Source organism: Triticum urartu, chromosome 7, assembly GCF_003073215.2.
Source record: "Triticum urartu cultivar G1812 chromosome 7, Tu2.1, whole genome shotgun sequence".
Lineage (NCBI taxonomy): Eukaryota > Viridiplantae > Streptophyta > Magnoliopsida > Poales > Poaceae > Triticum > Triticum urartu.
In genome coordinates, this window is record NC_053028.1 from 429918291 (window position 1) to 429931203 (window position 12913).

The 12913-nt window shown below is 42.0% G+C and overlaps 1 protein-coding gene across 1 annotated transcript; it reads left to right on the top strand.

The window, feature by feature from the left end:
- Positions 1 to 578: 578 nt before the first annotated feature.
- On the top strand, positions 579 to 4056 carry LOC125522122 (2-succinylbenzoate--CoA ligase, chloroplastic/peroxisomal). The gene is made up of 10 exons (XM_048687197.1): positions 579 to 834; positions 1047 to 1119; positions 1321 to 1489; positions 1615 to 1707; positions 1832 to 1929; positions 2109 to 2302; positions 2379 to 2503; positions 2643 to 3013; positions 3139 to 3347; positions 3650 to 4056. Exons 1-10 carry the CDS (start codon positions 644 to 646, stop codon positions 3774 to 3776), a joined length of 1650 nt encoding a protein of 549 aa, XP_048543154.1. The 5' UTR covers positions 579 to 643; the 3' UTR covers positions 3777 to 4056.
- Positions 4057 to 12913: the final 8857 nt, after the last annotated feature.

Sequence of the window (12913 nt, forward strand, 5' to 3'; positions counted from 1 at the left end):
CTGCCAACACATCCAGTACAATACATTCGCCATGTTCGACGCAGTGGACAGCCTGAAGGGAATGGTGTTGCTATCAGCTTCATTGCTCGTGCTGATGAGCGTGTCCTGTCTGACATCCAAAGGTTCTGCAATGCTCAGATGGTGGAGTTACCTTCCAACGTCACTGACCTCCTGTGAGCAATTCCATATGGTGTGCAGATGGCTATGCATATTTCTTTTTGCTATTGTTACCCGGAGAGCTGTGCAACAGCTGCATTTTGTTGAATTGTGAGATTTGTCTTGTAAGATTGTAACTTGTTGAGTAAACTGGTATTTATGTCATGGTGGTTCGATACTGAACTTAATGTGGTGCAAATAGTTGTTTGAAATGTTTTGTTGGTTCATCTGTTGTTTACCGCTGATGATAGAGTACTCTATGTTCGAGTTAAGCTAATATTCCCTCCGTCTGGAAATACTTGTCATCGGAGTACACAAAATGGTGGATGCGAACGGTCGCGGACGGATGCCTACGGCTGCACATCGACCGCCAACTCTGACGGGGCGTGCTAGCAGCCAAACAAGCAGCGCTCTTCTGGATTGGATTTTCAATCCTCGATACACTTTCGGACACGAGCTCCCCCTTCCGCGTCGCCCCCGCCTCATTATGGCAAGTGGCCACATCGCCCAATGCCTCGGTGGCATCCTCGCCAGGCGGGCCGGCGCTACTGTCGCCGTCTCCGGCGACCTCCGCCTGAACGGCGCTCAGCTCGTTGATGGCGTGCGCAGTCTGGCAGCCGGCCTCTTGGAGCGCGGCGTCCGCCCCGGTGATGTCGTCGCCGTCGTCGGCTTCAACAGGTGCGCACAAGGCTACTGCGGATCACATCGCCTGCCTCTTTCATTTCTTCCTCCAGTTCACAATTGCTAGTCAACCATCCGTTCTTGGCTCACCGCAAGTCAACCGTCCGCCCTCCAAAAAAGCCACGGACTTGCACACACAGAAAACAATATCCAAAATACTTGAAACGAATCTCATCAGTATCATCAACTTTTCATGTGATTATCTGTAGCATTGAGTACATGGAGCTGTTGCTGGCCATCCCTTACATCGGAGCAGTCGTCGCCCCTCTCAACTACCGCTGGGTAAGGACATTCTTCTTCCTCTAACTAGATGGACACATCAACAACTCCGCACTACATCGTACAGTATGAACTGAAATCTTCCAAATGCAATTAATCTCCAACTTGTATTGCTGCATGAGTTTTTGAAGCTGGCCTTTTGCCTGAATGTGCCATTCTGAAGAATGGAAAATAAAGAATGGTGTCGTCTTTCTTCTCGTCTAGAGTTTCGAGGAGGCGGTGCAGGCGCTGGAGCTTGTGCGGCCGTCGGCGTTCATCTTTGATGGTGCTTACAGCTCATGGGCGCTCCGGTTGATGGAGACCCAGATCTTCTCATCCATCTGCCTTTACGTCACCATCGGGAATCCTGTCAACACCAGCCAAGGTGCAAACTGTAAGTATGCAGAAGATGGGTTCTCTTTTCCTTTTTTGGACTGACCAGTCAGCTCCAAAATATACATCGTTACAGGACTAAGACCGGCATTTGTAAATGTTCTGCATTCGACATGTTATTTTCAGTTGTGTCAGTTGATCGTGTCAAGAGGACTTGCAGAGGAACCACGGAAATGGAACCCGTGTCGAGGGATGTCGCTTTAATATGCTTCACATCTGGTAAAAGCTCCGGGCTGGTTCTTGGCTTCGATTTGTATTAAGCCTTTTACCGGCAGCGCCAGAGGCTTTTCAGCCCTGCATATTGACAACACATAGGTTGAGTTGATGTTTGGTCCTGATTCAGGAACCACTGGACAGCCAAAGGGCGTCGCAATAAGCCATACATCTTTGATCATTCAATCTCTTGCAAAAATCGCCGTTGTCGGCTACGGTGAGGATGATGTATGCTTTCAGGATCCATGTACCACTGTAGTTATTGAAAAATTGCATTAGCTTATCCAACTTCATGCACTGCTCGCTAGGGCGTCAAATGATGCTATTAAGTTTCATGCTATTTGAGTGTAACTGACTTTTTATTTCACAAAATAATAATAGTTGTTATAATTATTGTATGCTTACAGGTCTACCTACATACAGCCCCTCTATGCCATATCGGAGGGATCTCTTCATGCTTGGCCATCCTGATGGCTGGAGGCTGCCATGTGCTGATACCTAAATTCGACGCAAAATCAGCTATCAAAGCAATCCAAGAACACAAAGTGACTTGTTTCATCACCGTTCCCACAATCATGGCTGACCTCATGTCCTATTCTCGGTAACCGATAGTGCTAAAATACAATCTAAAAGCCTAACAATGCCCAGTTTGTTGTTGACTTTCGGTACTTGATCAGGAAAGGCAAGATATCAGGATGCGGGTCGGTGACTAAGATCCTCAATGGTGGCGGCGGGTTGTCGGATGAGTTGATAAATGGAGCTTCTCACTTATTTTTTAACGCTGCTATCTTTTCAGCTTATGGTATATGTTCTTACCACCAAATGCCACTTCACTTTATCTGCAATTTCTTTAGAAATTTAAATTATGTTCGCCAACAATCATTTTTATGCTTACTGAAAGTAACATCCGTTATCTGAGTACTGAACTTGTTTTTTATCAGGGATGACAGAGGCATGCTCATCGCTGACATTCATGCCTATCAACAAACCAGAGCTTCAAGAAACCAAGAACCAATTAAGCAACCAATCTGAAGGTGTTTGTGTTGGAAAGCCATCACCTCATGTCGAGATACGAATTGATAGAGATGAAAGTAACAGTAGCTCTTCACTAATGGGGAAAATCTTGACAAGAGGCTTGCACACAATGGTTGGATACTGGGGAAACAATACGGTTGATACATCAGAATCTGTCAGGAATGGATGGCTTGACACCGGGGACACTGGATGGATAGATAGGACCGGTAAACTATGGCTCATGGGGCGACAAAAAGGCCGCATAAAAAGCGGAGGGGAAAATGTTTACCCCGAAGAGGTGCTTATTGTTTTACTCGTGTGTGTGATGTGCTCTTCAATCTTCTCAAGCTGATATATTTGGTGTTAGTTTCTTCATCTTTAAAAACAATCATGGCCAATGATCAACATCTCAAATATTTGCAGGTGGAATTAGTGCTGTCACAACACCCAGGGGTAGCTAAAGCTGTGGTTTTCGGTGTACCGGATAGTCGCCTTGGGGAGAAAATTGTCGCTTGTGTTAGCATCAGGGATGACTGGAGATGGGTTGATGCAACAGTTGAGCACCAAGGAGAAGGCAAGGAAGTGTCTGCTCATATCCTTCAAGAGTATTGCAGGATAAAAAATCTGAGCAGGTTAGCAATCCCTCCCCTCTTAATTACCACACTTTGGAGTAGCATGCCCTACTACTTGAAATCAATCAATAGATTAGGTCTTAAACAGTGCCGACAAATGAAAGAAAATGCTAGTCTATATTAGTACGGAGGATCTACATCTAATCCTACATTTATTCTCTGCAGATAATAGTAGTCACTAGGTTATTTCAGGCATGCACATATTTATTTGATATTCTTGAAGCTTTTTCTTAAGGGATTACGTATATTACTGCACGTACACTCTTTTCTCCAGTAACTTGTAGTAATCCTCTTTGGAACAGATTCAAGGTGCCAAGATTATATTATCACTGGAGTAGGCCGTTCCCAGTGACCACCACAGGCAAAATTAAAAGAGAGGAGCTGAAGGCCAATGTCTTGGCTTGCATGCAACCGCATAGCAGTTTGTAGCTTCAGGCCGTGGACTAACAATCACGTGGGATTCTTCTCTCCACCGACCATTTCCAATGAAGTTTCAGTTTTGTACTGTACGAGTTTACATGTACGGACATGCATGGCCTAGTTTTGGATATTCGGTTGTAGCGGTCATCAGGGGGCGGGGATTTTTTTGAGGAGGGCTAGCATTTGGCCCTGCTCACGAGGATCACATGTGTTACTGCACGTACATTGGCTTCTTTTCTCCAGTAACTTGTCACGATCTTTTTGAAACAGATTCAAGTTGCCAAGATTATATCATGCCACCACGGGTAAAATTAAAAGAGAAGCCAATAGGGCTTATATTAGTTTGTAGGCCGAGATCTTGACATGCATGCAACCATGTAGCAGTTTGTAGCTTCAGGCCATGGACCAACAATAGCAGCACCCATGGTATGTTAATGATACAAGATTAGAAGTGTGAAAATAACACAGACCACAGACATATTTAGTATGTCTCAGTAAAAATAGCACCATCTAAGCTAGAAGCCTTAAGGTTCGTGTATTCAGTGTGTCTCCGTGTAAACAAAGAAAAGTGGCGCCGCAACCAATCAAGGGCGGTGGCCTGGCCTTCCCGAAATAGGAATTTACTTCATGGGTGAGAATGCCCTCGAGGCAGTGTCTATTTGAGCCAAATTTAAACGTGATAAGGCACTGCACCTTCAACATCCCTAGTCCCAACCTTCATTTGGCTTTTCAACATGTGTCGAGCACGCGCGCGCGTGTGTGTGGTGGGGGGGGGGGGGGCTATAGCCCCCGCCTTGGATCAATTTGTGAAGGAATTTTTTTGAGGAGGGCTTACATTAGGTTTTTCTTTTAGAGGATCAGTTGCGTTGCTGCACGTATACTGCCTTCTTTTCTCCAGGAATTTGTCATGATCTTGTATGAAACAATTCAAGATGCCAAGATTATATCACCACTGAAGTAGGTCGTTCCGAGTGACCATGATAGGCAAAATTAAAAGAGAGGAGCTGAAGACCGAGGTCTTGACATGCATGCAACCGCCTAGCAGTTTCTAGCTTCAGGCCGTGGACCAATAATGGCAGCAACCATGATACGTTTTTTTTCTTTCAAACGGAGGCAAAAGATTTGTCTCATCTCATTAATTAAGCAGAGAAGAGTACGGATTGTCAGTTACATGGCCGCAAAGGCCAGATATAACGCACAGAGGGATTACTCTCCCAGAATAAGGTTTCCTAGATACTTAGCCCCTACTCTCACCCATAGCCGCGCCTCCGCCTGGATGGATGAAAATACGTGAATGGGTAAGGAGGCCTTGTTTTGAAAGATCCTTGCACTCCTCTCATTCCAAATTGCCCAACAAATTAGCATCTTCAGAGAGTTGAGAGCCTTCCTGCTTGTGCCATTGAGAAGTCTGTTAGCCTCCCACCACCTTTCAACGGATGGAAGATCAGCCCAAGCGTGCGTCTGCGACTGTATCCCCAGCCAATCTGGATCAAATTCCAAATCCTGATCGAGTAGCGACATTTGAACATGAGGCGCGCGACAGATTCCGGTTCCCTTTTACAAAGCTGACAAAGACCGCAGTTGGGCCAGCCCCTACGGGCAAGTCTACCTGCTTTCCAAACTCTGTCTTAGAGAATGAGCCATGAGAAAGAATTTAATTTTAGGCGGCGCCCAAACCTTCCAAACCATCCTATGCATGTCTAACTTTACCAGTCATGCGAATTGCATTCTATACGCCGTGGTAGCATGAAAGTGCAACTAATCCCCGGGTGGTTTTAGTAATTCATAACAACATATAGCTCATTGAACTAATATTCATTCAAGTTTAATATTTCAGAAAGTTCAATGAATGGCATGGCATGAACTAGAGATGTGGACCCCTCAAAATGCTAAGAACACATATTGGCTAAAGCTCAAGACTGTCATTTTTATTTTAATGATCCAAGATCACATTGAGTCCATAGAAAAACCAATACTATTAAAAGGGGATGATGTGTTGCTTAATGGCTTGCTTGCTCAAATGCTTAGTGATATTGCTCCAAAACCCTCAACCACTTTCTCATTCTAAATATGTCAAAACCCTAAACTCCAACTCGGCCCGACCGATTCATTGTATCCGGCGCCACCGAGCTCATATGACATAACCACTTCCAGAAACCCTAACAGTTCGGTCACACCAATACGGATGTCGGTTTCACCGAGATGGCCTTGCCAACTCTCTGTTGCGTGTTGCAATTATTTTGGTCTCACCGAAATAGCGATCAGTCTCACCGAGATGGAGATCGGTCTCACCGAGATGACCACGACAAATTTTGTCGAGAGGTTTCATGAAGATGTAATCGACCGAAGACGACTTCAAGCCAAGGGAAAGGTTAAGTAAATGGTTTTTATAACCATAGATAAGATGTAATCTCAGGATTCAGAGTTGTCTCTCAAGACAAACAATATGATGCTGAAAGTTTGATGTAAGCTTAGAGCATTGTCGGGATTGTGTCCTGGGGATGAAGGACATAGGTAGAATCGCCAAGTAGTCAGCCGAACGATGATGATGTAGTCAATCGTCTAGGAATGACATGGTCGAGTACAAACTCGTAAGCAATGAAGATTACGAAGAGTTGTTGAATCACAGTGCGGACTCGATTCAGTTGTCGATGTTCTTGAGGGGTTCTAACAACTCAGAACCTATGGAAAAATGGAATCGAGGAGAATAATAGTTGATGAAGAACTCATAAGAAGTTATGTAGTTCCGTGGTATTCTCGAGATACCAGAGGGTATTACTTGAAGGTAGAGCAGAATAAAGGTTGAAGTGGTGTATTTATCTACAGAAGACGAGTGTGTAAACTTGTCTCAGAAATGGAAGCGAAGGAGAAAAATATGGTCGGAACCACATTTGTACATGATCAAACCACAGATACAAGATGAACTTATAACAAGGGGGGAATATTGTGGCACCCCGGCTCAGAGAAACTGGAACGCCCCATATTCCAGTCCAGAGATCGAGGAGAAGTCTTCTGGAATACGACACTGCTTAGCATAGAACAAATCAATTCTTTATTACAATCTATATGCGTACAAGGGGATTACATCGGCACGGCGACACTACACCTGCCACGGTTGCTCCATGCAAGCAGCAGAACAACATGAAGCAGCGGAGTAACTATTGGCAGCGGAACAACGACGACGGTGATGAACTCCACTCTGCAGGGACTCTGGCTGAAACACTTATCCTAGCTCGCAAACAAGGAATCCATGGCAAACAAGCAATCAAATCCGGCATGACCTGCAAACTGGCATGACACGCCAGGTCAGTACATTGAATGTACTTGCAAACTCACATCAACCAAGAGCAATCAAGACAGGCAACAACATGACAATTACAGGTTAACAAGAATTAACATGATACCATCAGATCAATCATAGCATGAACAAGATGAACATGATACAACTAGAACAATACGATACGATCATGGCATGAACATATGAACATGATACTAGCATGCAACATGATGACTCTATCATGCACCAACTTACTCTGCTCGGGTTACCTCGTAACCATCACATGCATAAGCTTACCATCACGGACATCACATGATCATCTCAGGATCCAATCAAGCCTGGCATTACAATACCATAGTAATCATTAATGACCACAAGGAGCTTGAACTTTACCCGTGATTCTCGCATAACATCACAAATATCCATTAACTCGGTATCCATGATACCACATTGATCCTCTCACGATCACCTAAATATCAACCGACTTCAGTATCCACGATACCTCCATGATCATCTCGCGATCACAACCAATCTCTTTCTCATCATCAAACCATGGTTGTTATTAAGCAAGTTATTACTATTACTGTTGACCCACAGTGTGACCGACTACGAACTGGGCCCATATCCGCGGGCGCGGCTATCGATAGATTTAACACACACTCTGCAGAGGTTAGCACACTGTACCGATGAAGGAAATATGCCCTAGAGGCAATAATAAAGTTGTTATTTATATTTCCTTATATCATGATAAATGTTTATTATTCATGCTAGAATTGTATTAACCGGAAACTTAGTACATGTGCGAACGCAAAGACAAACAGAGTGTCCCTAGTATGCCTCTACTAGACCAGCTCGTTAATCAAAGACGATTAAGTTTCCTAGTGATGTCTACTACACAACCTTCTTCTTGTAGATGTTGTTGGGCCTCCAAGTGCAGAGGTTTGTAGGACAGTAGCAAATTTCCCTCAAGTGGATGACCTAAGGTTTATCAATCTATGGGAGGCGTAGGATGAACATGGTCTCTCTCAAACAACCCTGCAACCAAATAACAAAGAGTCTCTTGTGTCCCCAACACACCCAATACAATGGTAAATTGTATAGGTGCACTAGTTCGGCGAAGAGATGGTGATACAAGTGCAATATGGATGGTAGATATAGGTTTTTATAATATGAAAATATAAAAACAGCAAGGTAACTAATGATAAAAGTGAGCGAAAACGGTATTGCAATGCATTGAAACAAGGCCTAGGGTTCATACTTTCACTAGTGCAAGTTCTCTCAACAATAATAACATAATTGGATCATATGACTATCCCTCAACATGCAACAAAGAGTCACTCCAAAGTCACTAATAGCGAAGAACAAACGAAGATATTATTGTAGGGTACGAAACCACCTCAAAATTATTCTTTCTGATCGATCTACTCAAGAGTCCGTAGTAAAATAACATGAAGCTATTCTTTCTGTTCAATCTATCCTAGAGTTCGTACTAGAATAACACCATAAGACACAAATCAACCAAAACCCTAATGTCACCTAGATACTCCAATGTCACCTCAAGTATCCATGGGTATGATTATACGATATGCATCACACAATCTCAGATTCATCTATTCAACCAACACAAAGAACTTCAAAGAGTGCCCCAAAGTTTCTACCAGAGAGTCAAGACGAAAACGTGTGCCAACCCCTATGCATAAGTTCACGAGGTCACGGAACTCGCAAGTTGATCACCAAAACATACATCAAGTGGATCACGTGATATCCCATTGTCACCACAAATAAGCACATGCAAGACATACATCAAGTGTTCGCAAATCCTTAAAGACTCAATCCGATAAGATAACTTCAGAGGGAAAACTCAATTCATCACAAGAGAGTAGAGGGGGAGAAACATCATAAGATCCAACTATAATAGCAAAGCTCGCGATACATCAAGATCGTACCAAATCAAGAACACGAGAGAGAGAGAGATCCAACACATAGCTACTGGTACATACATACCCTCAGCCCCGAGGGTGAACTACTCCCTCCTCGTCATGGAGAGCGCCGGGATGATGAAGAGGGCCGTCGAAGAGGGATTGCCCCCTCCGGCAGGGTGCCGGAACGGGTCTAGATTGGATTTCGGTGGCTACGGAGGCTTGCGGTGGCGGAACTCCCGAACTGGGTTTATTTCTGGAAGTTTCAGTATATATAAGAGGTTTTGGCGTCGAGAACAAGTCAGGGGGGTCTCCGGGCCGTCCACGAAGTAGGGAGGCGCGCCCAGGGGGTGGGTGCGCCCCCCACCCTCGTGGGTAGCCCGGGACTCTTCTGGCCCAACTCTTTTACTCCATGGCTTTCTTTTGGTCCAAAAATAAGTTCCTTGAAGTTTCAGGTCAATTGGACTTCGTTTGATTTTCCTTTTATGCGATACTCAAAAACAAGGAAAAAACAGAAACTGGCACTGGGCTCTAGGTTAATAGGTTAGTCCCAAAAATCATATAAAATAGCATATAGATGCATATAAAACATCCAAGGTTGATAATATAATAGCATGGAACAATAAAAAATTATAGATACGTTGGAGACGTATCAAGCATCCCCAAGCTTAATTCCTGCTCGTCCTCGAGTAGGTAAATGATAAAAACAGAATTTTTGATGTGGAATGCTACCTAACATATTTATCTTTATTGTGGCAAGAATATTCAGATCCATAAGATTCAAGACAAAATTTTAATATCGACATAAAAATAATAATACTTCAAACATACTAACTAAGCAATTATGTCTTCTCAAAATAACATGGCCAAAGAAAGTTCATCCCTACAAAATCATATAGTTTGGTCATGCTCCATTTTCGTCACACAAAAATGCTCTCATCATGCACAAACCCGATGACAAGCCAAGCAATTGTTTCATACTTTAGTAATCTCAAACTTTTTTCAACTTTCACGCAATACATGAGCGTGAGCCATGTATATAGCACTATGGGTGGAATAGAATATAATGATGGGGGTTGTGTGGAGAAGACAAAAAAGGAGAAAGTCTCACATTGACGCGGCTAATCAACGGTCTAGGGAGATGCCCATCAATTGATGTCAATGCAAGGAGTAGGGATTGCCATGCAACGGATGCACTAGAGCTATAAATATATGAAAGCTCAACAAAAGAAACTAAGTGGGTGTGCATCCAACTTGCTTGCTCACGAAGACCTAGGGAATTTGAGAAAGCCCATTGTTGGAATATACAAGCCAAGTTCTATAATGAAAAATTCTCACTAGTATATGAAAGTGGCAATATAAGAGACTCTCTATCATGAAGATCATGGTGCTACTTTGAAGCACAAGTGTGGAAAAAGGATAGTATCATTGTCCCTTTTTTAATTTTTTTATTTGGACTTTATTTTTTTGGCCTTTTTTTCAGGACAATGCTCTATTAATGATGATCATCACACTTCTATTTATTTACAACTCAATGATTACAACTCGATACTAGAACAAAGTATGACTATATGAATGCCTCCGGCGGTGTACCGGGATGGGCAATGAATCAAGAGTGACATGTATGATAAATTATGCATGGTGGCTTTGCCACAAATACGATATCAACTACATGATCATGCAAGGCAATATGACAATGATGATGTGTGTCATGATGAACGGAACGGTGGAAAGTTGCATGGCAATATATCTCGGAATGGCTAATGAAATGACATAATAGGTAGGTATGGTGGCTGTTTTGAGGAATATATAAGGAGGTTTATGTGTGACAGAGCGTATCATATCATGAGGTTTGGATGCACCGGCGAAGTTTGCACCAACTCTCAAGGTGAGAAAGGGCAATGCACGGTACCGAAGAGGCTAGCAATGACGGAAGGGTGAGAGTGCGTATAATCCGTGGACTCAACATTAGTCATAAAGAACTCACATACTTATTGCAAAAATCTACAAGTCATCAAAAACCAAGCACTACGCGCATGCTCCTAGGGGGATAGATTGGTCAGAAAAGACCATCGCTCATCCCCGACCGCCACTCATAAGGAAGGCAATCAAAGAAACACCTCATGCTTCAAATTTGTCACACAACGGTTACCATACGTGCATGCTACGGGACTTGCAAACCTCAACACAAGTATTTCTCAATTTCATGATTACTCAACTAGCACGACTCTAATATCACCATCTTTATATCTCAAAACAATTATCAAGTATCAAACTCTCATAGTATTCAATGCACTTATATGAAAGTTTTTATTATACCCATCTTGGATGCCTATCATATTATGACTAATTTCATAACCCCAAAAAATTACCATGATATTCTAAAAGACTCTCAAAATAATATAAGTGAACCATGAGAGTTCATCTATTTCTATAAAATAAAACCATCGCCATGCTCTAAGAAGATATAAGTGAAGCACTAGAGCAAACGACAAACTACTCCGAAAGATATAAGTGAAGATCAATGAGTAGTTGAATAATTATGTAACTATGTGAAGACTCTCTACCATTTAAGAATTTCAGATCTTCGTATTTTATTCAAACAGCAAGCGAAACAAAATAAAATAAAATGACGCTTCAAGCAAAACACATATCATGTGGTGAATAAAAATATAGCTCCAAGTAAAGTTACCGATAGACGAAGACGAATGAGGGGATGCCATCCGGGGAATCCCCAAGCTTAGGCTCTTGGTTGTCCTTGAATGTTACCTTGGGGTGCCTTGGGCATCCCCAAGCTTAGGCTCTTGCCACTCCTTATTCTATAGTCCATCGAATGTTTACTCAAAACTTGAAAACTTCACAACACAAAACTTAACAGAAAACTCGTAAGCTCCGTTAGTATAAGAAAATAAATCACAACTTAGGTACTGTTGTGAACTCATTCTAAATTCATATTGGTGTAATATCTACTGTACTCCAACTTCTCTATGGTTCATACCCTCTGATACTACTCATAGATTCACCAAAATAAGCAAACAACACATAGAAAAAAGAATATGTCAAAAACAGAACAGTCTGTAGTAATATGTAGGTTTCGAATACTTCTGTAACCCCAAAAATTCTGAAATAAATTGATGAATGTGACGAATTTGTCTATTAATCATCTACAAAAAGAATCAACCTAATATCACTCTCCAGTAAAAAATGGTAGCTAATCTCGTGAGCGCTAAAGTTTCTGTTTTTTACAGCAAGATCACAAAGACTTCACCCAAGTCTTCCCAAAGGTTCTACTTGACACAAACACTAATTAAAACACAAAAAACACAACCATAACAGAGGCTAGATAAATTATTTATTACTAAACAGGAGCAAAAAGCAAAGAACAAAAATAAAATTGGGTTGCCTCCCAACAAGCGCTAACGTTTAACGCCCCTAGCTAGGCATGATGATTTCAATGATGCTCACATAAAAGATAAGAATTGAAACATAAAGAGAGCATCATGACGAATATGACTAGCACATTTAAGCCTAACCCAATTCCTATGCATAGGGATTTTTTGAGAAAACAACTTATGGGAATAAGAATCAACTTGCATAGGAAGGTAAAGCAAACATAACTTCAAGATTTTCAACATGTAGAGAGGAAACTTGATATATTTGCAATTTCTACAAGCATATATTCCTCCCTCATAATAATTTTCAGTAGAATCATGAATGAATTCAACAATATGAGCATCACATAAAGCATTCTTTTCATGATCCCCAAGCATATAAATTTTATTACTCTCCACATAAGCAAATTTCTTCTTGTGAATAATAGTGGGAGCAAACTCAACAAAATAATTACCATGTGAGGCATAATCCAATTGAAAACTAAAATCATGATGACAAGTTTCATGGTTATCATTATTATTAATAGCATACAAGTAATCACAATAATCATCATAGAT